This window comes from Phocoena sinus, chromosome 15 (assembly GCF_008692025.1).
Source record: "Phocoena sinus isolate mPhoSin1 chromosome 15, mPhoSin1.pri, whole genome shotgun sequence".
Lineage (NCBI taxonomy): Eukaryota > Metazoa > Chordata > Mammalia > Artiodactyla > Phocoenidae > Phocoena > Phocoena sinus.
Window position 1 is genome coordinate 59,087,849 of NC_045777.1, and position 27,851 is coordinate 59,115,699.

Sequence of the window (27,851 nt, forward strand, 5' to 3'; positions counted from 1 at the left end):
ACCTACACTCTTTTTTTTTTTTTTTTTTGCCGTACGTGGCCTCTCGCTGTTGTGGCCTTTCCCCTCGCGGAGCACAGGCTCCGGACGCACAGGCTCAGTGGCCATGGGTCACGGGCCCAGCCACTCCGCGGCATGTGGGATCTTCCCAGACCGGGGCACGAACCCGTGTCCCCTGAATTGGCAAGTGGACTCTCATCCACTGTGTCACCAGGGAAGCCCCTCTTCTGCCCACTTTTTGACTGGGTTGTTTGGGTTTTTTTGATATTGAGCTGCATGAGCTGTCTGTATATTTTGGAGATTAATCCTTTGTCAGTTACTTCATTTGCAAATATTTTCTCCCATTCCATAGGTTGCCTTTATACTCTGTTGATTGTGTCATTTCATGCACAGAAGTTTATAATTTTGATGAAGTCCAGTTGGTCTGTTTATTCTTTTATTGCTTGTGCCTTTGCTGTCATATCCAAGAAATCAATGCCAAATCCAATGTCATGAAGCTTTCCCCCTGTTTTTTTGTAAGAGTTTTATAGTTTTAGTTCTTATATTTATGTATTTGATTTATTTTGAGCTAATGTTTTTATAGGGTGTAAGGTAAGGGTCCGACTTCATTCTTTTCATGTAGATATTCAATTTTCCCAGCACTGTTTGATGAAAAGATTATACTTTCTCCATTGAATGGTCTTGACATACTTGTCAAAAATTATTTGACCATATATGCAAGGGTTTATTTCTGGGCTATTTTATTCCTTTGGTCTATATGTCTGTCTTTATGCCAGTACCACAGTGTTTTGATTACTGTAGCTTATGTTAAAAGTTTTGAAACCAGGGAGTGTGAGACCTCTAGCTTTGTTCTTTTTCAAGATTGCTTTGGCTACTTGGGGTCCCCTTGAGATTCTGTATGAATTTTAGGGTAGGTTTTTATATTTCTGCAAAAAAAGCCATTGGGATTTTGACAGAGATTGCATTAAATCTGTAGATCACTGAGTAGTATTAATATCTTAATGATATTAAGTCTTTCAATCCATGAACATGGGATATCTTTCCATTTATTTGTATCCTCTTTAATTTCTTTCAGCAGTGCTTTGTAGTTGTCAGTGTAAAAGTTTTTCACCTCTTTGGTTAAGTTTATTCCTAAGTATTTTATTCTTTTTGATGTTATTGTAAACGGAATTATTTTCTTAATTTCCTTTTTGGAATGGAATGCTCATTAGTGTATAGAAACACAATTGTTTTTTGTGTGTTGACTTACATTCTGCAACTTTGCCAAATTTGTTTACTAATTCTAATAGGTCTTTAAATTTTTTTAAGCTTTAGTATTTTCTACATATACATAGTTTTTTAGATATATATGATTGTGTCATTTGAGAACAGAGATAACTTCTTTCTTTCCAATTTGGATGCTTTCTGTTTCTTTTTCTTGACCTATTGTTCTGGCTGGGACTTCTGATACTACTTTAAATTGAAGTGGCAAAAGTAGGCATCCTTGTCTTCTCCTGATCTTAGAGGAAAAGCTTTCAGTCTTTTACCATGGAATATGGTGTTATCTATGGGCTTGTCAAATATGGCCTTTATTATGTTGAGGTAGTTTCCTTCTATTCTTAGTTTGTTGAGTGTTTTTATCATGAAAGGGTGTTGAATTTCGTCAAATGCTTTCTCTACATCAGTTGAGACGGTCATGGTTTTTTTTTTTCCTTCATTCTTTTAATGTAGTGTATTACATTGATTTTCCTATGTTGAACCATCCTTGCATTTCAGGAATAAACCCACTTAGTTATGGTATATAATCCTTTTAATGTGCTCTTGAATTCTGTTTGCCAGTACAGTTGTTCCTCAGTATCCACGGGGATTGGTTCCATGGATACGAAAATCTGTGGATGCTAAAGTCCCTTATATAAAGTCCCTTATATAAAGTGACATAATATTTGCATACAGCCTATGTACATTCTCCTGTATAGTTTAAATCATCTCTAGATTACTTATAGTACCTAATACAATATAAATGCTATGTAAATAGTGCCAGCATGCAGCAAATTCAAGTTTTGCTTTTGGAACTTTCTGGATTTTTTTTCAAATATTTTCAATCCGTGGTTGATTGAATCTGTGGATGTGGAAATCATAGATATGGAAGGCCAACTGTATTTTTTTGTGTGTGATGATTTTTGCATCTATATGCATCAGGGATATTGTTCTGTAGTTTTCCTGAAGTGTCTTTGTCTGGCTTTGGTATCAAGATAATTCTGGCCTCATAAAATGGATTTGAAGATGTTCCCTCTTCAGTTTTTCTCTTTTAATATAATTTAAATTTATTTATTTATTTTTGGCTGTGTTGGGTCTTCATTTCTGTGTGAGGGCTTTCTCTAGTTGTGGCAAGTGGGGGCCACTCTTCATCACGGTGCGTGGGCCTCTCACTATCGCAGCCTCTCTTGTTGCAGAGCACAGGCTCCAGATGCGCAGGCTCAGTAGTTGTGGCTCACGGGCCTAGTTGCTCCACAGCGTGTGGGATCTTCCCAGACCAGGGCTCGAACCCATGTCCCCTGCATTGGCAGACAGATTCTCAACAACTGCGCCACCAGGGGAGCCCCCCTCTTCAGTTTCTTGTACGAGTTTGAGGAGGCTTGGTTTCAATTCTCTAAATGCTTGGTAGAATTTACTAGTGAAGCCATCTGGTCCTGGGCTTTCCTTTGTTGGGAGGTTTTTGATTACTGATTCAATTTGCTTGCTAGTTTTAGGTCTTTTCAGACTTCTGTTTCTTCGTGATTCAGTTTTGGCAGGTAATATGTTTCTGGAAATTTATCCATTTCATCTAGATTGTCCAATTTGTTGTCACACAAGTGTTTATAGTACTCTCTTATAATCCTTTTTGGTTCTGTAAAAATCAGTTGTCGTGTTCCCTATTTCACTTCTGATTTTACTTACTTGAGTCTTCTTTTTTCTTATTAGTCAGTCTAGCTAAAGATTTGTCAATTCTGTTGATCTTTTCAAAACACCAACTTTTGGTTTTGTTGACTTTCTCTCTTGTTTTTCTACTCTCTACTTCATTTATCTCTGCACTAATCTTTATGATTTCCTTCCTTCTGCTAGTTTTGGGTTTGATTTGTTCTTTTCCAGGATCCTTAAGGAGTAAAGTTAGGGTGTTGATTTGAGCTCTTTTTTAATGTGAGGATTTACAGCTGTACATTTCCTTGGTAGCACTGCTTTCTCTAAATTCCATAGTTTTGGTGTGTTGTGTTTTTGTTTTCATTTGTCTCAAGATATTTTCTAATTTATTTTGTGATTTCTTTGACCCATTGGGTGTTTAAGAGTGTGCTGTTTAATTTTGTACAATTTGTGATTTTTCCAGTTTTCTGTCTGCTATTTCTAGTTTCTTTCCATTGCAATTGGAAAATAGTTTGTATGATTTCAGTTTTTAGAGGTTTATTAAGACTTGTTCTATGGCCTAATATCTATCTATCTAATGTCTATCATGGAGAATGTTCAATGTACACTTGACAAAAATGGATACCCTGTTGCTGTTGGGCGGAGTGTTCTGTATATATCTGCTAGGTCTGGTTGATCTTCAGTGTTGTTCAAATTCTCTATTTCCTTATTGATCTTCTCTTTGGTTGTTCTATCCATTATTGAAAGTGTGCTCTCTTTTGGTTACTATTTGTATGGAATATTTTTTTCCATCCTTTCACTTTCAACCTGTGTGTGTCCTTAGATCTAAAGTGAGTCCCTTGAAGACAGCACAAATTGCATTTTTCACCTCCAGAATTTGTTTACTGTAATTTCTACATCTTCGTTGATATTCTCATTTTTCTCATATATTGTTTTCCTGATTTCACTTAGTTGTCTGCCATCTTTCTTCTCCTTCATCTGACTGAGCATATTTAAGACAGTTGTTTTAAAGCCTGTCAATAAGGGGCCTATGTTTCTTGAGAGTTAGTTTCTGGAGATTTACTGTGTTCCTCTGAATGGGCCCTATCTCACCGTTTCTTTGTATGTCTTGTCATCTTTTGTTGGAACTGGGCATTTGAAAAGACATCCACCTCTCCCATTCTTTGCAGACTGTCCCTGTGCAGGGGAAGGCCTTCACTAATCAACCTGGTATGAAAGCTCAGGGTTCTCTCAAATACTTTCTATGGGCGCATCTTCCCTGGGCCTGAGTGTGTGCTTTAACTCCACATCCCCAGTAGACACAGCTGCTTTTAAATGTCCTAATTTCCCCAGCTTTCACCCCTGCTTCTTCTCAGGGGCTTAGATATAGTATTGTATTCCTCTGTCCAAAGTCTTGCTCCCAGTCACCTACAGGACTGCAGACTCCCTGCAGCTGCCTCTGGCAGCAGCACCCACTCCTGCTTTCAGCAATCACCCACGTGATATCCAAACTATGCCACCATTCTCATCGTCACTAAGTCAAGAGAGACCTGTTCCTCTGGCAGGTCCCAGACAAGTCAGAACATTGCAAGCAAGTTCCACTCCTTTCCTTCCCTCCCAAGGGATGAGCCAGGAGCTAGCTGGCTTCTTCAAAACTGTATTGTGGAAGTCAAGCACAAATGCCATGAAATTTCCTGCATTTAGAGTGAGACGTTTTCTCAGGCAGGCAGTCACTTGGTTGTTGCTGCTGCTGAACTGGTTTCTAGGTTCTCACAAAGCTACTTTGGTCCATATATTGTTCTATATTCAGTGTTTCCATGGAGGACTGAGGATTTGTAGATTCCTAGCCTGCCACCTGTTGATGTCACTCTCCTGTCTTCCCCTGGATTTTGATCCAGATATTTCCAGTACCCCATTTTCTCTATCTTGTTTAACATTATTAGATAGCCCACCAGAAGGACTGTTTTGAATTACCTAGTTTAAATTGCCTACTTTAGTACACTGTTCTTAAATACCATCCTTGGGTTCCAGAGATTACTTCCAATTGGTTAAGATGTTTTCTTAGCTTATGTCTCAACGTATTTTTGAATTTCACTAACATATTAGTAACATCTACGTTCGAGTTTGCAGTTGGGCTTCTAACTTTCCTCTTGTATTGTCCTCGGGTTTTTGTCTCCCATAAGATAACACTAACTTCATTAAAATTTTAAATGAGGTAGGAAGAGGAAGGTTTCCTTTTTATACTCTGGAACAGTTATAGTAAATTATTACAACTTGCCTTAAAACTGTGACTCTGATGTTTTATATTTAATTTTAAAGCCTTTTTATTTTAAAATAATTATAGAATTGCAGGTAGTTCAAAGATAGTACAGAGTGTCCTGTATATATTTCATCCCATTTCCCCCAATGGTTAAATCTTCCATAATTATAGTACAATATCAAAACCCAGACATTGGTAGAATGTGTGTGTGTATAGTTCTATGACATTTTGTCACAGGTGAGGATTCATGTAACCACTACCACCATCAAAATACAGAACTGTTCCATCACCACAAACATCTCCCTTTTCCACCCTGTTGTAGTCACACCCACTCCTCCTCCCAGTAGCTACTACTACTAACTGTTCTTTTGCGAGGTTCATGAATAATTGCTCTGTTATCAGGGGGTCCACTGCCGTTGTTTGTTGCAGTCGCCAACTTCTGTGTCTGTGTAGTGGGACTTCAGCCGTGGGAATCATGCACGACCTTGGTTTCAGGTGTGCCCAGGGGTTCCCAGACCTTGTAGGGCGTGTACATTCACATCCCCTAACAGCAAGTCTGTGGTTCTGAGTTTTCAGCAGCCGACTTCATAGCTGCCTGACCTCCCCGAGCCTCCCCGAGCTCTCATCTCCTGTGCTGTATGTCACAGGGCTCACTGGACCTGGGGTGGAAGGTGGAGGTTGTGGCCCTCTTTTTCTCTTTCTTAATAAGTACTCCTTCACACATAACTTTGCTTTGACTCTTAGCTCACTGTACAATAACTGAGTGCCTGTCCTCTCGGCGGAAGCTAAGAGAAAAGAATCGGTTTTCCCTCTGGGATGGAAGGCAGAGGTCAACCTTCCGCCCCCAGGCAGGGGTCAGACTGCTTACCGCACTGTGGAGGAGGGTCCAGGGGCACGAAGCCCCGGGCACACAGGTGGATGTAGGCGGCCGCCAGGTTGCAGGCAGGTTGGCGCTCCTGGGTGCCACAGGTGTCCTGGACACATAGGCTGAGGAAGGGTGTGGGGTCCACCTGAAATCCAGCACCCATAGTCAGTGTCCTTGCCCACCACACCCTGGGGAGCAGCACAGAGGAGGGCTATAGGCTCGATCAGGGCAAGGGCCTTCTCTGTCCTGCAGTCCCCCTGCCGAGTGGCCTCTGCAGCTGCACACTCACCACCCCGAAGCAGTTCCCCAGGCTGGAGCGGGGGTCCTGGAAGAAGGCCCGGCAGGTGAGGCTCTGTACCGGGCATGCCAGCCGAGTCTCCTCCATGGCCCTGCAGTCACCACCCACCTGGGGAGACGAACCCAAGACTCAGGCTCCTGCCTGGACCTCCTTTCTCCAGGCAGCTCCACTGGGGGCTGCAGCCCCAGGAGGGAACCACCACTCCCTCGGACTGAGAGGTTCCTTGCAGGTGTGGAACATGCAGGCCCAGGAGCCTCGGAGGTGGGGGCCCCACCCTCCTCAGGTCCACGGCCAATCCACACAGAGGCTTCCCTCTCCGGGGCGCGCCTGGATCACACCTGTTCCCCTCTCCAGCCACAGCGTCCTAGTGATGACGCCCGGCCCTGAGGGAGGGAGGGCTGGCTAGCCAGCTCACCTGCCAGGCGGGGGTGACCTCCTCCAGGCTGCTGGCCACCGTGCCGTCCGGCAGCATCAGCTCATTGCTTGCCTCGTTGTCGTTGGTGCCCAGAAGGCCAGCGGACAGGCCTGTGGGGCAGGAAAGGCTGTGAGAGCCTGCTGGCCAGACCCTGCACCCTCCACGCCTGACCCCCCCAACACCGGTCCTGGCTCTGAAACTTCACCAGAGGGAGAGGAGAAAAAGGACTGAGAAAAGCATTTGTTCCCTCCCCCATCCACCAGCCCCATCCCGAGTGGTCAGGATGCAAGCTCTTTACAAGTGTTCCTGGGGCTGCCCAACCAGATCAAGGGGAGCGGCACGTCCCAGAGAAGGGGGCAGAACGTGGGGTCAGAGCTCTGGGCTCAAAGCCGGGCCCTGATGTTTGTGGCTGGAGGAGTGGGGGGGCCCGTAAATTAGCCTGGGTCATGTCACGTGTCCCAGGGGACAGCAGCGGGAGGATCACGTGAGGAGCAGGCCGTGCGCGCTGCAGCGCCTGAAACGGGGCAGCGGCCAACCAGCGGGGCTGCACCCAGAGTTGCGCTGCCGCTGGAGTAGGGGCTGTCCCAGTGCTGGACGTGATCAAAGCTGGGAGAGATGGCCTTTGACCCTCTTCCAGTTCTGAGCTGTTTGGGCTGTTCTGGTACCCACTTGGGTTGTCAGCCCCGAGGAGCAGCAGAGGCCCAAGAGTGTCCCTGGGCCTCCTGCCCACAGCCTCCCAAGGACTCGGAGTGCTGCCCACTGGGATCTGTCGGTCTCAGCCCTGGAAGCTGACCGCACTGGCTCAGAGGCCGCCATTGGGGGCCCAGACCCACCGTGCTGCCAGACGCTGAGAGTCAGGCTGCAGAGGCTGGCGTGGAGGTCACAGACAACAGAGACACCGTCCTCACTGGTCAGCTCGATCCTGGGGACGTTGTTCCTCCTGGTCTTGGCGGGAGGCAGATCCAGGTCCAGACAGCTCTCCCCAGGCAGGGAGGAGTTGTACAGCCTGTAGGTCTGTGGGCCAGACGGGCTGAGCAGGACAGGTGACAGTCTCCACAGGGCACAGGTGTGTGGACGTGACAGGAGGCAGGAAAGTGTCTGGGCGACGTGCCCCCCCGCCCCCCCCCCGCTCTTGCAGGCTCACCTTCAGGCCGGGGTAGAGGACGAGGGTGGTGTGGTTCAACTCCACGGTCAGGGACGTGAGCCCCGAGCCCGCCCGGTTTAGCGTCAGCGAGAATGTGTCGTGAGCGAAGTCCTTGGCCAGTAGCAGGCTGCCGCAGCGGGCACTGATGCCCCACACCTGGCCGTCGAAGGTCACCACATGCCTGGTGCCGGCCACCACAGCGTGGTCTGCAGAGAAGAGGCCGGACGCAGGGGGAGTGGGGCCCGCTGTGCCTGGGACCTGAGCCCACGGGGCAGCCCAGCCTGTCCAGAGCCTGCTCCCTGGCCCATCTCCTCATGGGCAGCCCACGTGGGGAGTGGGGTCTGTCCCCAAGAACCTCTGGCTTCAAGATGACTTGAGCTCTAGGGGTCCCCTAAGGTGAATGAGGTGTGATGCACGCTCCAACACTGACGAACCTCAGAAACTCTGCGCTGAGTGAAAAGCCCGTTATCAAAGGGCACGTGTTACGTGACTCCATTCATACGCGGTGTCCAGAACAGGCAAATCCACAGAGACAGAAAGTAGACTGGGGGTATAGCTGAGGGATGGGGACACAGAGCTAAGGGATGCAGGGTGTCTTTTTGGGGTGATGAAGGTTCTGTAATTGACTGTGGTGATGGATGGCACACTAGCCACTGAATCAGACACTTTAAATGGGCAACCTGCAGTCTCCCAAGGCAACAGAAATAAAACCAAAAATAAACAAATGGGACCTAACCAAGCTTACAAGCTTTTGCACAACAAAGGAAATCACAAACGAAAAGACAAGCTACAGAATGGGAGAAAATATTTGCAAACGATGAGACCAACTAGGGCTTAATTTCCAAAATATGCAAACAATTCATACAGCTCAATATTAAAAAAACAAACAACCCAATCGAAAAATGGGCAGAAGACATAAACAAACATTTCTCCAAAGAAGACATACAAATAGCCAATAGGCACATGAAAAGATGCTCAACGTCGCTAATTATTAGAGAAATGCACATCAAAACTACCATGAGGTACCACTTCACACTGGTCAGAATGGCCATTATTAAAAAGTCTACAAATAACAAATGCTGGAGAGGATGTGGAGAAAAGGGAACCCTCCTACACTGCTGGTGGGAATGTAAATTGGTACAACCACTACAGAGAACAGTATGGAGCTTCCTTAAAAAACTAATAACAGAACTACCATATGACCCAGCAATCCCACTCCTGGGCATATATCCAGACAAAATTCTAATTCAAAAAGATACACGCACCGCTATGTTCACAGCAGCATTATTCGCGATAGCTAAGACATGGAAACAACCTAAATTGACTGATGAATGGATAAAGATGTGGTACATATATACAATGGGATACTACTCAGCCATAAAAAAGAACAAAATAATGCCATCTGCAGCAACATGGATGCAACTAGAGGTTATCATGATACCACTTGTATGTGGAATCTAAAATATGACACAGGGACTTCCCTGGCAGTTCAGTGGTTAAGACTCTGCACTTCCAACACAGGGAATGCGGGTTTGATCCCTGGTCAGGGAACTAAGATCGTACATGCCATGGGGCAACTAAGCCCATGCCCTGCAACTACTGAGCCCTCACACCACAACTAGACAGCCCGCGTGCCACAACTACTGAGCCCGTGTGCTCTGGAGCCCACGTGCCACAACTAGAGAGAAGCCTGTGCGCTGCAACGAAAGATCCTGCATGCCACAACTAAGACCCAATGAAGCCAAATAATAAATATTTTTGTCAAAAAGAAACAACAGAATGCCCCCACAAAAGTCAAATGTCTTCATTAAAAAAAAAAAAAAAAGTACGGCCAAAGGCTCCATCCAACAGGAGGGAGGTGCCACGTGGGCCAGGCCCAGCCCTCTTCACGGTGGGCAGGAGGTGGCCCGAGAGAGGGCAGTTCGGACCCCCTGAGCCAGCGCTGCTGCGGAGCAGAGGCTTGTGTGGGGGTCGGGTAAGAGGAGCCCCACCCGTTGAACACACGCCCAGGCCAGGTACCCGGCAGCTGCTGGCCCGTGCCAGCCCATGATGGCCGCACGAGGAGGGTACTAGGAGCCCCGTGTCAGAGCTGAAGGTCACAGGCCGGTCCCAGGTCGCACGCATGGAACCCAAAGACCAGGCTGTTTCCAGTCGCCACGCTGCCTAGCGGACAAGTACCCCAGACTCTGGGGGGGGGGGGGGCTCCCACCTGCCCAAGCCTCCGCGTTCCCACCTGTGAGATCACAAGACCCGATGCTACATACCAGTCCTTGCCAAGCTTTCCCACTGACTCGAGACCCTGCCAGGCACCAAAGGCACACACCCGTTACCACACCAGTGAGCCACGTTGCCCCCTCCAGGTGACAGAGAGGTGAGGAGACTCACCAGATCACGCTCAGGGCAGCGGATGCAAACTCCAGGGGCTCCAAGCCCCCAGGGCCCCCAGAGCCCCCAGAGCTGTGTCTGGTCCCAGCACCGCCTGTGGCTCCAGGCCTTGCCTGACGGACAGTCTGGACTCAATTAGTGGCCTTCCGGCTGCAACTGGAGGTCTGCCTGGTGCTTCTCCTGCAGAGTCTGCCTGGAGGGAGCTGGCCCTGGCCCTCAGTCCCTCGCCACGCCTCCGCGCTGGGTTCCAGGCTCAGGCTTTTACTTTCTGGACAAAAGCCTGGATCTGCAGCCCAACCCTCATCCTGTTTGACGTTGGGAAGCCCAGTAACCTCTGGAATCAGCCTGGGATCAGATGGGCCCAGTACTACAATGCTACTGTACTACTGGGCGGATGGTCCCACTGTCTATCTGGCCCTGCCAGGTCCTGCTGCCACGTTCCAAAGGGTAGAGGGGTCCCGGGGAGGAGGGCGGTGTAGGACTCACATCCAGAGGGGGCCCCCAGCAGACGGCGTTTGAGCCGGTGGTACTCGGCCAGCACGCTGGTCCCATACAGCTCTCGGAGTGGCCGCAGCAGCTTCTCCTCCACCAGGTGGCTGGTCACCCGGGCCACGTCCAGGGGCTCGTCCCCTGCAGGCAGCATCGGCAGTGTCACCACCACTGAGTGGTCCCTGGAGGGAGCACAGAGGAGCTGGGAGACCCCCAGCACAAGTCGTGCCTGTCGGAGCCTCACTTTCCGCAGCCGCAGGATGGCCCTGTAAGGGTCCGGTGCAAGCTGACCTCCACGGAACATCAGCCTCTTAGGGAGGGCACAGGCTTTGTTTGGGGAGGTGGCACAACGAGGTGGAGGCTGGGGGTAGAAATGACTGTCCTATCTTAAGGACGCAGGCATCTGATCTCCTGCCAGGGGCCTGAACGTATGTGCCTTGGCGGGGCCTCCGGCCTGTGCGGGGAAGGGGCTCCTCAGGCCTGTCCCTGAAGCTGGCTCTGCTGCTCCTTCAGGGCCAGTGACTCCTCCAAAACCTCCAAATTGCTCTACGGCCCAGGCCTCAGAAAGCTGCCTCAGTGGGGTGTCCTGATGGCGTCTCAAACTCAGCAGGTCGGAAAGAGCTCCAGACCATCCACTCCCACCACAGCAGGCTGAGCAACAGCCCCAAAGACGCCCAAGTCCCTGGAACCTATGACTGTGTTATCTTAGGAGGCCAAAGGGACTTTGCAGGTGTGACTACACTAAAGATTTTTGAGACAGATTTCCAGGTGGCCAATGGAATCACAATGGACCTTATAAGAGAGGCAGGAGGGTCAGAGAGAAGATATAAGGACAACAGTTAGAGGGGAGAAGATGCTGCCCTGTTGGCTTTGAAGATGGAGGTGGGGGCCACGAGCCGAGGCAAGCAGGCAGCCTGCAGGGGCTGGGAAGGGAAGGGCTATCCCCTGAGCCTCTCGGAGGAACCTGACATTCATTTTGAATTTCTGACCTCCAGAACTACACGAGAACACATCTGTGTCGCTTAAGCCACTGAACTTGTGGTAATTTGCTATGGTAGCCACAGGAAACCAACAGAGCTCCAAGCTGCTCCCTGCACACCAGTCATCCCCATTACTCCGTAGATGGACCCTCCATCCCTTCCAGTCATCAAAGCCAAGACCCTGGGAGTCATCCCTGGCTCTTCTCTTTCACCACCTACATCCAATCTGTCAACCAGTCCTACAGGCTTGTCCTTACAACACCCGGAACCTGACTGCCTCGCACCCCCTCCACGGCTGCCACTGCTTGGCGCAGCTACTCTCCCATCTCGCCTGGACCATTCTAAACTGGGCTCCCTGTTTCTATCCCCCTCCCTGCCCCCAGTCTTTATTCTCAACACTGGGGCCAGAGGAATCTTTTTAGATGAAAGGTAGATCATGTCCTTCCTCAGCTCAAAATCTCCTGTGTGTTCCCATTTCAGAGTAAGAGACAAAGGCCTCAGGCTGCCCGGAACCCATTACCCGCCGGACTCCTCCACTCTCCACTCCAGCCCCCTGGCTTCCTTCAGATTCCTCAAGCAGGAAGTGCACTCCCACCCCTGGGCCTTTGCACCAGCTGTGCCCTCCGCCTGGAACGCTCTTCCCATGATGTGCACCCGGCTCACTCCCTCACCCCTCAAGCCCTTGCTCAAATGCTACCTTCTCACTGAAGCCAACCACAGCCTCACTCTTTATAATGCCCCCATCGGGGACTTCTCTGGCGGTCCAGTGGTTAAGACTCTGCGCTTCCACTGCAGGGGGCACGGGTTGGATTCCTAGTTGGGGAACTAAGATCCCGCGTGCCCCCCAGCCAAAATAAACAAAAAGATTTAAAAAATAAAAATAAAATGCCCCCATCAACCCACATGTCCTGCCTTTTTTTTTTTCTGTAGCACTTGGTACCTAACATACTAGCTCAGAGGTCGGTAGACTGTGGTCCGTGGCCGACTCCAACCTGTGTCCTGCTTTGGAATGGCCTGCAAGCTAAGGATGGCTTTTACTGTTTAAAGGATTCTTAACAAAACCAAAAAACGAAGGCTACGTGAGAGACCATTGGGCTACAAATCCTGAACACATCACTCTCAGGCCCTTTATAGGAAGGCCTGCCGCCCCTGAGGGTAGATAACCTGGTCATTGTGTTCAGTGACCGTCTCCCTGCTCAGCCATGGCCCTCGTGAGGGCCAGGATCTATCCTACTCGCCGCTGCGTCTGCAAACCTAAAACAGCACCTGCTCAAAGAGTGCTCATAAAATATCCACGGAATGAAGAATAAGCCTCAGTTTCCTTATCTGTAAAATGGGGCTAAAAATGTCTCTATGGAAGGGCTGTCAGGGGAGCAGATGAGACGGAGGGTGTGCCTGGCGTGGGGCAGGACCCCAGAGGGGACAAGTTACCTGGCTGAGAAGCTGTACAGGTCCAGCAAGGGTTTGCAGAGCCGCCTCAGTGCCTGTGAGAACACAGCTTCAGCCCAAGACAGCATCTGGTGGGTGGCCTGGAGCAGGTGGGGGCAGTGAGAGCCATCAGGGCCATCCCTGCCTGCAGGGCCGCCTCCCTTCCCCTCACCCCACCTCACCAGCTCCAGGGCGCCCCTCGTGGCCTCCAGCGCCGCTGCGATGGGCCCGGACCCCCAGGTCCCCGGCGTCCCGGACACCCAGGCCTGCAGCTGCTGCACGGCCTCCTCGGCCCGCTCCTGCCACACCTTGTCCAGGGGCTGCACTGTCACCTCCAAGTAGGCGTCCTTCAGCGTGGCCAGGGGCTCTGCAAAGGCAGCCAGCACCCACCGTGAGGCCTCCCGGTCCTGGTGGCAGGTGAGATGCTGCTACCCGCATCCCAGGCCCACACAGGAAAACCAGCCCCCCGGCGACCCGGGCCTCCAGGAAAGAAGTAGGGCCTGTGACCTGGAATGAGGTGGTGGCACTAGAGACTGGAAAAGAGTTAGCCCGGCAGGCCTGAGACTGTCCAACTGCAAGGCCGGTTCACAGGGTCAGCCCTGGCTGGATTCCGGGGGATTCCCACCATTCCCAGACCTGATAAGAGGGCCTCACTGTGCCTGGATTGCACGAACAATGTGGTTTACGCCGAACACCCCCTTCTGCGAGTCTGGAATGTTGGTCTGTGCCAGGCAGAGGCTCCTACGTGACCAGCCCCCAGTGAGAAGCCTGGACGCAGGGTCTCTAAGAAGCTCCCCGGGCAGACAGCGTTTGACACATGTTGTCACAATTCAAAGCTGGGGGAGTGGAGGGAGTCCTGTGTGCCCCCACTGGGAGAGGAGTCTGGAAGCTCGTGCTTGGTCTCCCTAGAACCTCCCCTGCACCTGTCCCTCCGCCACCTGGCTCTGTATCCTGTCCTTGTAGCAAATCATAGCCGTGGGTGCAACTATGTCCTGAGAGCTGTGAGTCCTAGTGAATCACGAGGCTGGGGGTGGCCCTGGGATTCTGACAAAGGGACACAAGCAGGGGTGAGAGTACATTTAATAGCCTGTCTGGCCCGAGCGCTGGCCAGTCAGAGGGATGGCCGCCCTGGTGCGGGGCAGGGTCCTGGGGCTCCCTGCTGGGCCAGCTGTCAGCCCTGGTGCTCCTGGGAGAGGCTGGGGCGTCCCAGCACCGCCAGGAGGGCGCTCGGGACAGCAGCCTTCACGACCCGCACGGTCTCACTGGTGCTTATCACAGAACCAGAAATAGGCCCTAGAATCTATGACAGTGGGCCTGATAGAAGTAAAGCTATATAGCCAAAAGAAATCAGGCGGGGACTGAAGAAACTTGGGCAGCAGTCCCAGAAGAGATAAGGCAGCAGGCACGAGGGATATGAGCTTGGAGACTGACAAGAATGGACACTGTTCCAAAAGTCTGAAGGCTCTAGATCCATGAGAAATAAGGCAGAGGGTCTAAAGGAAGTTGGGCTGCAGGCCTGCCAGAAATCAGGTGGCCTTTCTGGTTGAACCAGTACCGCAGGCCGAGTGTGAGGGACCTGGGGTCGGGGGCCCTGGGATCAGGTGTGGATCTGGGTGCAGGGTCACGCCCTGTCTCCTGCACTCACGTTCCAGCTCATCCCGCAGCTGCTCCAGCCCTGCCTGCAGCCTCTCCAGGTAGAGCGGCACGCGATGTGTCAGCCCCTGCCTGGCCCGGCTCTGGTCCCACAGCGCGGCCACCACGCGGCCACTCTCCCGCACGGCCCCCAGCCCCGCCTGGCACAGCTGCAGAAGGGAGCCTGCCGCACCATCCAGGGCGCCCGCCGGCTGCACCTGGGCAGGGGAACGGGGGCACAGAAAGCTCCAGAAGACCCTCACGTCCATGAGGGAGGCCCGGGACAAGCCAGAGGGGTGACCCCCCACAGCCTCACGCTCCCTCCCGTTCTCCAAGGGTGCCCCCGACATCACAGCGCACTCTACCCACCAGGCGCTGGAACCTTCTCACGTAGGCGTCCAAGCCATGGATCTTCTCCTCCAGCCGGGCTTGCACCTGGGACCCAAGAGCAGCCACCCTGGACTGCGGACACAGAGGGACAGGCTGGGCCTCATGGGAATGAAGTGGACAGAATGCTCTCGGTGCCAGCAGCAACGCCCAGGGATGTGTTGGCCACACTATGGGCTGTCTGCCTCTGGTTTCCTTGGTACTCCTGGACTTAGGGATCCTGGTCCTGTGGCCTCTGCCCGGGCAGGGTGGGGGTGGGTGGGTAGGAATAACACCCCTCCCCCCAGCCCTTGGCCCTCTCACCTCCACGTGGCCCAGCAGGGTCCCCTGGCAGCCGTATGCAGCCAAGCGGAGGCTCTGGTTGGCAGCCTGCAGGGTCAGGCGTCCCAGGGGCTGGATGGGCTGCCCGCTGTCCTGGAGCAGGGCCTCCACCTCCGCAGTCCGCCTGTGAGCACATGCCCGCAGCACCACACTCTCCTCTTGGCTCCCTGGGGCCAGGAAGGGACCCACCGTTGTACCCAGGACTCGTCCATCTGCCTCCCAGCTGCCCACTCCTCCCTCTCTCCACAGCCTTCTGTAGCTCCCCACTGCCCACAGGCAGAGTCTCAAAGGCCCAAGGATTTGAGGGCCTTGAACTGAGCTGCCTAAATCAACCTCCAAACCCCTGAAACCTGGTTTCTTCCCCATCCCCCAGCCCACACCCACCTCTGGTCCAGACTTACCCAGCCTCTCCTGGCACCACAGGTGACCACAGGAAGTCCATCATCACCTCCAAGCTGGGGGTGCCACCAAGTCCTACCAGGGTTTCCTCTGACTTCAAGCTCTCAGCACCCCAATCTCTGTCCACTCTTGGGCCAAGCTGGGGCCTTGGCCAGGCCGCTGAGCCACACCAGTACCTCCACTCACCTTCCTTGTGGGCCACCGAGGCCTGGAAGCAGTTCGGGGCCCGGGACACCCACAGCCTCACTTTCTCGTCCCCGTCGTCCACGTTTCCCTCCAGCTGGACCAAGCTTCGAGAAGCTGAGGTGGAGACCCGACCCAGCAGGCCAAACTGCTGAGCCTTGGGGCCGCGGAGCTGGGAGGCGAAGGGCAGAGGCCTGAGTGCAGCCTGGCCTCTGGCCTCTGGCCCCTGTTGGCCCCGGGCCCAGGGAGAGGTGGCTGAGGAGGGTGAGGTTGAACCTGCAGGGAAAAGGCAATGCCCACCCGCCTCCACATCTTCAGGGGCACTGGGTCCCCCCACCTTCCACCCCTGCCACAGGGCTCAGAATCCTACCAACCGCAGAAAACGCTTATTAAAATCCACATCCAGGGACCTAACCAAGCGCGGCGCACAGCATCCAAGTAGCTTAAGAATTCCTGCTGCCGAGGCCTCACCCCAGAGATTCTGACTTAACTGACTGGGGGAGGGGCTGGGCACTGGCATTTTTACGTTCCTAGTGCCCAGGTGTCTCCACCTACAGGCCAGGTTTTCCATGTTTGCCTGAGAACCACTGCAAATGTCTCCACAAGTTCAAGGAGACATCGTGGGTAGCACCTGGCATAAAGGCCGGCACTGAGCAGTTTATCCCAGCCCTTGCAGCCACCAGCCTTGAGGGAAGGGGACACAAGACAGGAGGGTTTCGAATGGGGTGGGGCAAAGGCAGGAAAAGCCTCAGAGGCCTTAAGAGAAGGAACCCTAGGGAGACCTTGCAGGGGGGAGGCCAATGGGCTGATTAAGAAGCCGTTGTAGGGGAGGGGAGCCACCTCTGGCCTGAATTCAGCTGCTCTGTATTCTAGTCCAGATATTGCGGCTAGCAAGCTGTGCAGCCTTGAGTAAGTGTGTTACCCTCTCTGGGCCTCAGTTTCAAAATCTATAAGATCAGATATAGAATGGTGGTTCTCAAAATTTATCAGGAATCAGTGTGTGTGTGTGTGTGTGTGTGTGTGTGTGTGTGTGGTGTGTTATGGGCTTATATTCCTCAAAAAGATCTGTTGAAGTTCTAACCCTTGGTACCTGTAAATGTGATGTTATTTGGAAATAGGTTCTTTGTAGATGAAATAAAATTACGATGACGTCATACTGGATTAGGGTGAGCCCTAAACCCAATAACTGGTGTCCTTATAAGAAGGCCATGTGAAGACAGAGACAGAGATTGGAATAATGCCGCCACAGCCAAGGAACGCCTGGATTGCTGGCAGCCCCCAGAAGCTGGAAGAGGTAAGGAAGGCTTCTTTCCTGGAGCTTCTGGAGGGAGCATAACCCTGCTGACACCTTGATTTTAGATTTCTAACCTCCAGAACTGTGAAAGAAGAAATTTCTGTCGTGCTAAACCACTGAGTTGGGGCTAATTTGTTACAGCAGCCCTAGGAATCCAATTCAGGGTGCTCAATGAACATGCAGCTTCCTAAGTGGGTGGGAGGGGTGGAGCCCAGGAATCCTTAGGGGATTTCACAGTGCATGAGGTGAGCCTGAGGGGGGGTGTCCTGCAGACCACAGCTGAGGTGTCCGTCCTAGTCACTGTCACTGAGTGGCGAGCACCCCAGCAGCCGGGGTGAGTGCCTGACCTCCCGAATCTGTCCCTCTTCTCCACCGGGTTGGTGTAGAGACCAAACAAGGCTGTGAAAGGCCTCTCTCCACACCACGGACCCCAAAATGGGGCAAGCAGAGAGGGGGTGGGCAGGGGAGAAGCGGTTAGAACCAGCTGCGCACATGCTCGGGTTGGAAGCAGGAGGACCAGCCACTCCCTGGCCGCCCACCGCGGGCTGGGCCCCACGGGGCTCACTCCCAGTCCTCCGATTCTGGGGAAGTGAGCCTTGGGGCACCCGAATTACAGGTGCGGGAGTGGCTGGGGGCCTGGCTGGCAAACGGGGAAACGAGAGCCAGCCTTGGCGAAACTCAGAAAGGAAAACTCTTTTGAAACTGCCACTGCTGCTGGGCTCGGAAACAGGAGCTGAGTGAGCTCCAGACACAGAAATGCCTCATCCAGCGCTAGATGCTGGAAGGAAAATCCCATCTCGTGAGCACCTACTGTGTGCACGTGCTGTGCAAACTCTGTTTCTTTTCCTCCCAACAATTCTGCGAAGGACATGGGATTTGTTCCCATTTGACAGAGAAGACTGAGGCTTGAAGAGGGAAAGTCACAAGGTCAAGGTCACCCAGCCAGGGAGACACAGAGATGGATGGATGACAGCACTTATGGAGCACCTCCCGTATGCCCGTGCTGTGTGGGTGGAGGGGAGGGGTGCCCAGAACCCCACTGACCACCCTGTGAAATATACCTGATCCCCACTTACAGATGAGGAAATGGGGCTCAAAGAGGTCCCTTCCCAATAGCCCTTGGCCAGGTGGGAGCAGAGCAGGTATTGAACCCAGCTCTGTCCCCTTCTACCTCCCTGGGCCGCTGGGAGGTGGAAGGGGTAGGAGAAGACTCGGCCAATAATAGCTAATAATAATAGCAGCTAATACTTACTTAGTGGCTGCTTTGTATCAGGCACTATTCTACGCAATCTATACATATTAACATACTTAATCCCTGCGATATTGATGCCATGGGAAGTAGGGTAGGTGCAATGATTATCCGCCACTTTACAGGCGAAGGAACTGAGGCACAGAGAGGCGAAGTACGTTGCTAGCCAGGAAGAGGTTGGGCTGGGATTCAAACCCTGGGAGTCCAGCCACTGCCTCTCGGTTATAGAAGGGCTGATGTTGGGGCAGCAGAGGAGCTGCTCAGGGTGGGGGGGCCAGCCACAGTGGGTCCCACCTACAGTTAAGCTCAGGTCCCCACTAGGGTGCCAGTCTGCAGTTCTAATACTGGCCACTAGATGGCAGGGCCACCCAGGCAGTGGTGGTCCACTGGGCAGAGAGGGACAGAGGGACATCAGAGTATCCTGCCTATGGGGTGGGCAGCCCCGACCCAGCCACCTTACCTCTAGCTCCCCGGAGAAGTCAGGCATCCGGGGCCTGCTGTGGTTGCGGAGGGTCAGGCTGAGGTGCAGGCTGTGGTCTGGGTCTGGGGCGAGGCCCAGCTGGCATTTGGAGTGTAGCAGAAGCCCACCGCTGCCCAAGGTGTGCTCCCCGGAGACCGAGAGGGCCTGGGACGAAAGGGTGGGGTGTCAGTGGTCAGGGAGGTGCAGGAGCACAGCTTCCTCTCCCTATGCCCTGGTCCAGGCTACTATCCCTCATGCCAGGACTGTCACAATAGCCTATCAGGTCTCCCAGCCTCCATTCCTGCCCCAGCCCACAGCCCCTCCTCCACTTGGCGGCCAGGCTAAGTTTTAAAAAAATGCAAATCAGACACTGTCCACCCGGCTCAAAGCCTCTGCCTTCCCATTGCGCTTAGAGGAGAAGCCGGTCTCCTTGGCAGGTCCTATGGGTCTGCGTTATCTTCCTAACCTCGCCCTCTCGCTCTCTCTATAAGGGCCACCCTGTGTTCCTCAAACACTCTAAGCATGCTCCTACCACAGGGCCTTTGCACTGGCTGTTCCCGCCGCAGTCTGCACTTGTCAGCAAGGCCCCCTGCAATCCCCTGTCCACTCTCCCTGCTTCATTCCTTCACAGCATCCACCACACCTGACTGCACATCATGCACCTTGTCTGTTGTTTCTTCTTCTACCCACTGGACTGTGAGCTTCAGGAGGGCAGGCACCTCGTCTGTCCCTTTCACCATCCTTGCCCCTGCACCTAGAACAGAGCCTGGCAGAGGTAAGACCTACAAATGCTTTCTGAATGGATGAACAGATTGGGGGTTGGCAAACTGTGGCTCATGGGCCAAATCTGGCTCGCTGCCTGTCCCCGTAGATAGATTTTTATCGGGAATGGCCATACCCATTCATTTACATGTCATCTATGGTGGCTTTCATGACACAATGCCAGAGTTGCAACAGAGACCATATGGCCTGCAAGACTTAAAATATTTACCATCTGGCTCTTTACAGAAAATGTTTGACCCCTGGGATGTGGGGAATGGGAGGATGGAGGGATGAATGGATGGAGGGATGGGAGGGAGGATGGGAGGGAGGATGGGAGGGTGGGCAGATGGACGGATGGATGCTTGGATGGTTGAGAAGATGGGTGGGTGGGTGGGTGGGCGGAAGGAAAGGTGGAAAGAATGCAGGAAAGACCAACCAGCTAACAAACTCGGGGGGATGTTGGGGGGACAGGGCTCCCAACACCGCCCCCTAACAATAACGACGAAAGCAGCAGCTTTTGTTTATGCGTTGAGCACTCTCCCAGTGTCACATCTTAAATTTCACAATCACCCTACATGCTGGAACCAACTGCATCTTCCATCCTTCAGATGAAACACTGGATGTTCAGAGAGGAGAGAGCCCTGCCCAGGGTCGCCCAGTGGCATGTGCAGAGCTGTGATGATGGCACCCAGCTCCCTCACTCACACCCCTGACCTGGGCGGGCACCCTCCTCTCTCCTCACCACCAGGGTCCCTGGGCCTCTCCCTGGGACAGACTCACCCTGGGCAGGTGGCAGAGCCCCAGATGCAGGGAATGGCGCAGCCAGTGGGCATAGTCAGTCTCCATGACTCCCTGGAAACTTTGCGTGGTGCAGGAGGCCGTGAGGACGCGCTCCAGTGTGGCCTCTGCACGGATCTTGTCTGGGCGGGATGGCTGGTGCCTCTGGAAGGAGAAGGCACCGTGGGATGGGGGTTCGTCCCAGAAGAGAGAGTGCCCATGGCCAGCGGCAGTCAGGAGACCCTCACAAGAGGAGGGAGATGCCAGAAATCCCACCATCAGAGCCCTGGTCGGCCCCACAGCATCCGTTTACACTCTGAGCAGGACTTCTGTTGGGAGACTGAGGGGGGCTGGGCCTAAGGAGACCCAGAAGGGGCAAGGGGACTTCCAGGGCTAGCTGTCCCTGTCTCTCCATAGCCCATCAGGAGCCCCAGGCAGGCGATGCTGCTGGAGAGACCTTGACCCTGACACCTCTGGAAACCTGACCTCCCGACCTCCCCCCACCCCTCCCCAGAAGCCCACTGGCATCACAAGCTCCTTCCCCGTCTGCTCCCCAAGTGCTTGCCTCATGCTGGGCGCCTTGCTTTCCTTACCTCCCGGAGCTCTCACTACACTCCAGTCAGGGAAGGATTACTGCACCCATTTCACAGATGAGAAAACCAAGGTTCACAGTGGAGAAATGAGTTACCCGGGATCCACAGCACAACCAACACTTACACCCAGGACCCTAGGGCCCCAGAGCCAGGCACTTCCTGAAGCAGGTGGGGACCCCCAACCCCCCAGGCCTCACCTCATACGTCAGGTTCTGCTGCACCCGGCGTCCGTCCCAGGAGAGATCGAGCCACTCGCTGAACACGGCTGGGGTCTGTGTTAAGGCCCCACAGGCCCTGAGGGCACCCAGGCCCCAGGTGTCCTGGAGCTGAAGAGGATGGAGGACGTGACTGGGGGGAGGGAGGGCAACACAGGGCTCAGAGTTAGCGAAAGGCCCGTGCCTGCTCAGCAGGGCAGCCAGTACCTACCTGCCCCGGGGAGGTGGCCACGCAACCATCCCAGGAGGTGCTGTGCGCCAAGGACCTGTCGGCCCAGGTGAGCTGCAAAGTCGCAGGCTGCCCTCCATTCCAGGCAAGCTGTACCTGCAAGGAGATGGGGCCAGTGGCGGGCGGAGGAGAGAGATGGGGAGTGGAGACGGTGCCTCCTCTTGCGGCTCGCGTTCGTAAGAGCTTAGAGCCACGCTCAGGCTGGGAGGCCAGAGGCGTTTAGATGGAAAACTCCTCATTCTCAACACCCAGACTCATCATTCTCAAAGACAGAATGAAATCGGAGTCCCTCATTGGGGTTCGTGGGGCTGCTGTGGACTGACTCACATCACCCCACAAGTTCATATGTTGAAGCCCTAATCCCCAATGTGACAGCATCAGGAAGTGGGGCCGTTGGGAGGTGATTAGGGTTAGATGAGGTTTGGGGCGGGGGGGGGGGTCATGATGGAATTAGTGTCTTTGTAAGAAGGACCCCAGAGAGCTCTCTCCCCGACACGTAAAGACACAGTGAGATGGCTGCAGGCCAGGAAGAGAGCTCTCACCAGAACCTGACAATGCTGGCACCTTGATCTTGGACTTCTAGCCTCCAGAAGCGTGAGAAATAAACGTCTGTGGTTTAAGCCACACAGCCTGTACTATTTCGCTATGGCAGCCCGAGCCAAGAGAGGGGCCCTGCGTGGTCTGCCCCTCTCCTGCCCTCACCTCCCCCGTCACCTGCCCCATCGCGTCCTCGGTCCTGGTCTTAATTGCCTCTGGCTCTTCCTGAAGCACCCAGCCCGTTCCCACCTCGGGGCCTTTTCGCTTGCTGTTCCTCCTGCCTGGACTGCGCTGTTTCTCCAGCTTGTCACAGGCAGCTCCCCCCCATCCGCGGGTCCTCAGCTGACAAACCACCTCCTCCAGGAAGCCCTCGCTGTCCACCCCATCTAAAGTAGCCCCCCCACTACTCCAATGTTTCTCTCTCTTAGCACCCTCCTTACTTTCTTTATGGTGCTTACCACAACTCTTAATTTCTTTATTTATTCATTTGCTCGAGTTTTGGTCTTTCTGCCTGTTTTGCCCGGCACACACTGGCCTACTGTCTTCCATTTCACAGAAGAAAAAAACTGAGGCTTAGGGAGGTGCTGTGAGCTGCCCAAGGCCTCCCAGTCAGATGCAGAGTCCAGCTGCCCTGCTCAAACCCCTGCAGTGACTGACTGAACAAACGAACACTTCAGTGATGAATTGGACATACTTGTAACTGTTTCTCCCACTAAAATGTGAGCTTTATCAATGCAGGGACTGTGTCTGCACCTCAACACTGCCTGGCACACAGTAGGTGCTTAATAAGGTACCGATGAAGGAATGAATGAAGGTCCCTTTGGGGTTCCAAGCTTCAGGAATCTGTGATTCCAGAGATGTCCTTGTCTCTGATGAACAAATGGGATCCTCCTCCCCCACATGTGGTCCCAGATGCCCCACCCGTGGGCTCAGCCATGCAGCTCACCAACCCCCAAGACCCCTACATCCAGGGCCCCTCAGATGCTCCCTGCTCACCTGCCGGCTCTGCCTGCCACCCCTGCTCTCAGCAAGGCCACTGGCCTCGGCCCGCCACCAGGAGAGGTTGAAGGGGTGAGCCAGGGCCAGGTGGGCGGCCAGCTCGCCCTTTCCCAGACGAAGAGAGGAGGACAGCACCACCTGGGGAGGGGACAGGCTGACGGGGAGGGCTCCCCCAGAGAGTCCAACCCCCTCCCCACCACCCAGTGCAGGCAACCTTCTTCATCAAGGTCATGGGAGTGAGGGCTGCTGGCCCAGCACTGTGGGGGGCCCTCCAAGAGCTTCAGCCCATTTTGCAGAGGAGTAAGTTGAGGCACGGAGAGAAGCAGATGGGGACAAGCGTATGACAAAGATGGGACTGGGAGTGACACATTGTGGTGGCTGGAGGCATTTCATGGGTTCAAATCCCAGCTCTGCCTTCCAGCAGCTCTGTGACTCTGGGCAAGACCTCATGCCTCTCTGAGCTTCAATTTCATCTAGAAATGGGGCTGATGTGCCTGGCACACAAGAGGCCTGCAGTATGCGTCAGCCACTGGTCTTCCTGTCCCAGGTGGTACTGGGACCCAGGTTTCCTCCTCCCACCCAGTGCCCTTCCAATGGTCCCTTGGGGACCGGGGCCCAGCCCTGTTGGCCCTATAAGGCTCCTCGGGCAGGGCAGGGCCCCAAGTGCCCCACTCAGGCCACAGGGTGGGCTTCCCAGGTATCCTTCCAGCCCTGACGCCTACCTGGTTTTTGCCATCCCAGCCCACGACCAGGTCATCCTGGTGGCTGCGTCGCGAATGCTCGGAGGCGAGGCGGAGGCTGCAGTGCCGAGGCAGGGGGAGCGGCAGCAGGTGGGTGAGCTCCCCTGGAGGCAGGGACACAGGGAGGGGCGGGAACGTGAGCTGAGGACATCAGCTCGAGGCCGAGAGGGTATAGGGGGCCACTTTGGGGCCACACGCTCAGGTAACCTGCACAAAATTCAGAAGCTACACCCTCATTTGGTCCCCATACCACTCAGTATAGTACCTCAGTGTCCCCGTGAGAACTCCAAATCTCTACTCCTGCAACGAGGCTTTGTACCCCCTCCATCAAGAGGTGGAATTTGTTTCCCTGGCCCTTGAACCTGGGTTGGCCTTGTGATTTGCTTGTAGAATGTGGTGAAGTTGACACTGGCAAACCCCAGCCTAGGCCTAAAGAGTCCTCAGCTCCCACTGGCTCTCTGGGATCCCTGCCCAGCCACTGTGAGAACAAACCCAGGCTGGCCTGCTGGATGGTGACACCACACAGAGGAGAACCTGAATGTTTCAGTCGAGGCTGTCCCAGACCAGCTGACAGGCAGCCAGCCCCCGAACGCGTTAGAAAGCCCAGCCAAGATCAGCAGCACCACCTACCCAACTTGGGACTGACTTTGATGCGTGAGTAAGACCAGAAGAGCTGCCCAGCTGACCCACAGGCCCATGAACAGTGATAAATGCTCATTACTGTAAGTCACTGAGTTTGGGGTCATTTGTTACACAGAAATAACTGACTGATGCAGTCTCCTTCTTGTATCACTCTCAGGTCCCTCACACTCATGGTTGCCCAGGCCTCTCTGAATGTCCCACACCTACCTGGCCTCACTCACCTGCCCTATGATCTCATTCCACCTTGGGGTGTGACACAGGTGGTACCTTCATAGCTGAGGCCTCACAGCAGACAGTCTCCTTGCCCTAGATTTTCTTCCTTCATCCCTTAAGGCTGAGTCCAGCTGCCCTGACCTCCTGCACCACTTGATCCCATCCTGTGAGGCAACCAACTGGTCCTGCCTTCCTAGACCCCCAGAGCAGGAGTCCACCAAGACCCCAGTGCAGACAACAGCCACCATGCTGCCCTCTGAGCCCTCTGGAAGGGGTGCTGCCTGTCCCCGCACAGACTCTGGGGAGCTGTGCCCAGAGACGGTGGCACTAGCTGGTTCTCAAGGCATCATCTGGTCACCAGTCCAGGGAGCACTGACCACATTTGCATGCCACACACAGAGACACACCCCTCATTCCCTCCACCCCTGACCTGCTGGCTCCTATGCTCTGTCACCACATGGCAGGGTCCACGGACTGCTCAGCCCACCCATGGGCCCCTAAGCATGCACACGCTCATACATGCACACAAGGGCATACACATACCGCCTTGGCATGCTGAGGATCTTCTCATTTCCTCTGCCTTGCAGGGCACATGTGTGGCAACCGTGATCATGGGGAACTCCACTGGGCCACTCAGCAAGCCGTGCCCCCGGGGCCAGGGTCTGTACCGTGTCTCCCGCTTGGCAGGCCAGCAGGTCGGGCTCTGCTCTGTGTAAGGGGGCTCCTCAAACACTAACTGACAGTCTGTGTGCATAGACCCTTGGGGACAGGGTTGTTTCCTGGAGGGCCGCAGGGGTCACGGGTGCCACCATTGGGGCTGCACTCACCTCCCCTGCCAACCTTCAGTCTGTCAGCCTCAGCTCTGAAGCCTCTCGGGGATGCTCAGAGTTGGCACACCTTCCACGCCCTGGCCCTACCCTCCTGTCTTAACACGCTCAGGTAAAACCCCAACTCCTTGTCTGGGCCTGGGATCCTGTGTGACCTGGCTCCCCTGACCTGTCCCACCTCATCTCCCCCCTGCTCCTCCCTTCAGTCCACTCCAGCCATACTGGCCTTGCTGCTTTTGCTCCAGCCACAAAGCTTGTTCCCACCCCAGGGCCTTTGCACCTGCTGTTCCTTCTGCCTGCAATGATCTCCCCAGAGCTTCACCTTCTTGTCACTCGGGGCTCAGCTTAAACATCACCTCCTGAGACAGGCCTTCCCCGACCACCCTACCTGGAGGAGCTCCAGGACCCCAAACCAAGCCCTGCTTGTTTTCTCAGCCCTTCTCTCTAGGAGACACCCTGACGTTATCTTGTTCAGTATGTGTCCCTGCTCACAGCCTGCCTCCCTGAAGGCGGGGACCTGGGCCATCTTATTTCCCAGTGGATCCCCAGCACCTGGAACAGCACCTGGGATAAGCAGGTGCTCAATGATGGTGCTCTGAGTGACTGGGTGAATGGGCCACCCCTGCTGCAGCCGCTGGGAGACTCACCCTGCAGGCTGAGGGTCCCGGTGGGCTTGAGGAAGGGCCCGGAGAGGCTCCCGTTGATGGCCATCTCCTGGCCGTCCCACAGCACCATGTGGTGCAGGACACGGGTGCCACGGGCTCGCTCGTATGAGGTCTGCAGGACCAGCTCCCCAGGAAGGGTGTGGAGCTGGAAGAGAAAGATGGAGCTGGGTCACAGGGGAACCCGGCCCATGTTCCTGCTGAGGGTAGGAAAGGAGAGAAGCTTTCAGAAGAGGAAACACAAGAAACAAAGTTCTAACAGTTTACTGGGCTGGGCAGATAATGTAAGGGAGGGGAGTGAGGGGGTGCAAGGGGTGTGACATAGGAGACCGACGCCCCCTGTAAAGAGGACAGCCGCCTCTCAGCTCCACTTCCAAGCTGTGTGGCCTTGGGCCAGTTTCCCAACCTCTCTGGGCCTCATTTCCTTGTGTATAAAATGGGGTAAGAATAACAGTGCCAACTTCAGTGATATAATGGGTGTGATGTGCTCAGCCCAGGGCTGGACCCATGGACAATGCCATGTGGGGCTGCTGCAGTTGGTAGTAGGATTTCTCAAACATTTAGTGAGCACGTATTATGTCCTTGACCCAGTGCTGGGGGTTGGGGTACAAAGATAACCAAGACTGGCCTTGGCCCTTCAGGGGCTCCAGGCTGGTGGGGAGACAGTCACAGAGACAGAAAATGGTGGGACAAAGTGACAAGAGTAGCCACAAAAGATATTAGAGGGAGAAAGAAAATAAGCAGGGAAGGGCATTCTAGGCAGAAGGAACAGCCTGTGCAAAGGCTCAGCAAGGAGCACTCTCCCTGCTGGTGGGTGCCACAGGTGGAGGGTGGAGGGGACTTTTGGTGGGACGAGGGGAACTGACTCTTAAATGTCTCTAAAGCCCATCACTACTGCCCCCACCTCGGTCCAAGACATCATCATTCTGGCCCTGCTCACCGGCTTCTTCACTGTTGTCTCTGCTGTCCCCTGTAGGTCCCCCCCACCCCGCCCACAGCAACCAGAGGAATCTGAAAGCACCCCTTGGGTAGTGTCCTCAAAAGGTGTCCAATTTCAGAGAGAATAAAATCCAAACTCTTCCCTGTGGCCTGACATGCCCTGCATGATTGGATTCCCCCTCCTGCCCACCATTTCCCCCTCACTTACTCTGCTCCAGCCCAGTGGCCATTCCTCAAATATGTCAAATTCATTCCTGCCCAGGCCCTTTGCACATCTTGTTCCCTCTGCCTGGAATGCTCTTTCACTAGATTTTCTTTTTTCTTTTCTTCTTTTTTTTTTAAACATCTTTATTGGAGTATAATTGCTTTACAATGTTATGTTAGTTTCTGCTGTATAACAAAGTGAATCAGCTATATGCATACATATATCCCCATATCCCCTCCCTCTTGCGTCTCCCTCCCTCCCACCCTCCCTATCCCACTCCTCTAGGTGGTTACAAAGCACCGAGCTGATCTCCCTGTGCTATGTGGCTGCTTCCCACTGGCTATCTATTTTACATTTGGTAGTGTATATATGTCCATGCCACTCTCTTTGTCACAGCTTACTCTTCCCCCTCCCTGTGTCCTCAAATCCATTCTCTACATCTGCGTCTTTATTCCTGTCCTGCCCCTAG

General features: G+C 53.7%; 1 protein-coding gene across 1 annotated transcript in view; it reads right to left on the reverse strand.

Annotated features, from left to right (window-relative positions):
• Positions 1-27,851, reverse strand: part of LOC116740470 — a 176,760-nt gene that overhangs the window by 27,131 nt on the left and 121,778 nt on the right. Inside the window, exons 47-66 of the mRNA XM_032606118.1 lie at positions 26,224-26,386; positions 23,877-23,998; positions 23,152-23,292; positions 21,601-21,714; positions 21,372-21,500; positions 20,585-20,746; positions 19,043-19,207; positions 16,043-16,211; positions 15,440-15,624; positions 15,119-15,211; positions 14,763-14,967; positions 13,300-13,484; positions 13,121-13,218; positions 10,707-10,891; positions 7,836-8,041; positions 7,525-7,705; positions 6,692-6,801; positions 6,268-6,384; positions 5,982-6,123; positions 5,768-5,898 (exon numbers count right to left, since the gene is read on the reverse strand). Coding sequence (XP_032462009.1) covers positions 5,768-5,898; positions 5,982-6,123; positions 6,268-6,384; positions 6,692-6,801; positions 7,525-7,705; positions 7,836-8,041; positions 10,707-10,891; positions 13,121-13,218; positions 13,300-13,484; positions 14,763-14,967; positions 15,119-15,211; positions 15,440-15,624; positions 16,043-16,211; positions 19,043-19,207; positions 20,585-20,746; positions 21,372-21,500; positions 21,601-21,714; positions 23,152-23,292; positions 23,877-23,998; positions 26,224-26,386 — 3,003 coding nt within the window. The remainder of the gene's footprint in view (positions 1-5,767; positions 5,899-5,981; positions 6,124-6,267; positions 6,385-6,691; positions 6,802-7,524; positions 7,706-7,835; positions 8,042-10,706; positions 10,892-13,120; positions 13,219-13,299; positions 13,485-14,762; positions 14,968-15,118; positions 15,212-15,439; positions 15,625-16,042; positions 16,212-19,042; positions 19,208-20,584; positions 20,747-21,371; positions 21,501-21,600; positions 21,715-23,151; positions 23,293-23,876; positions 23,999-26,223; positions 26,387-27,851) is intronic.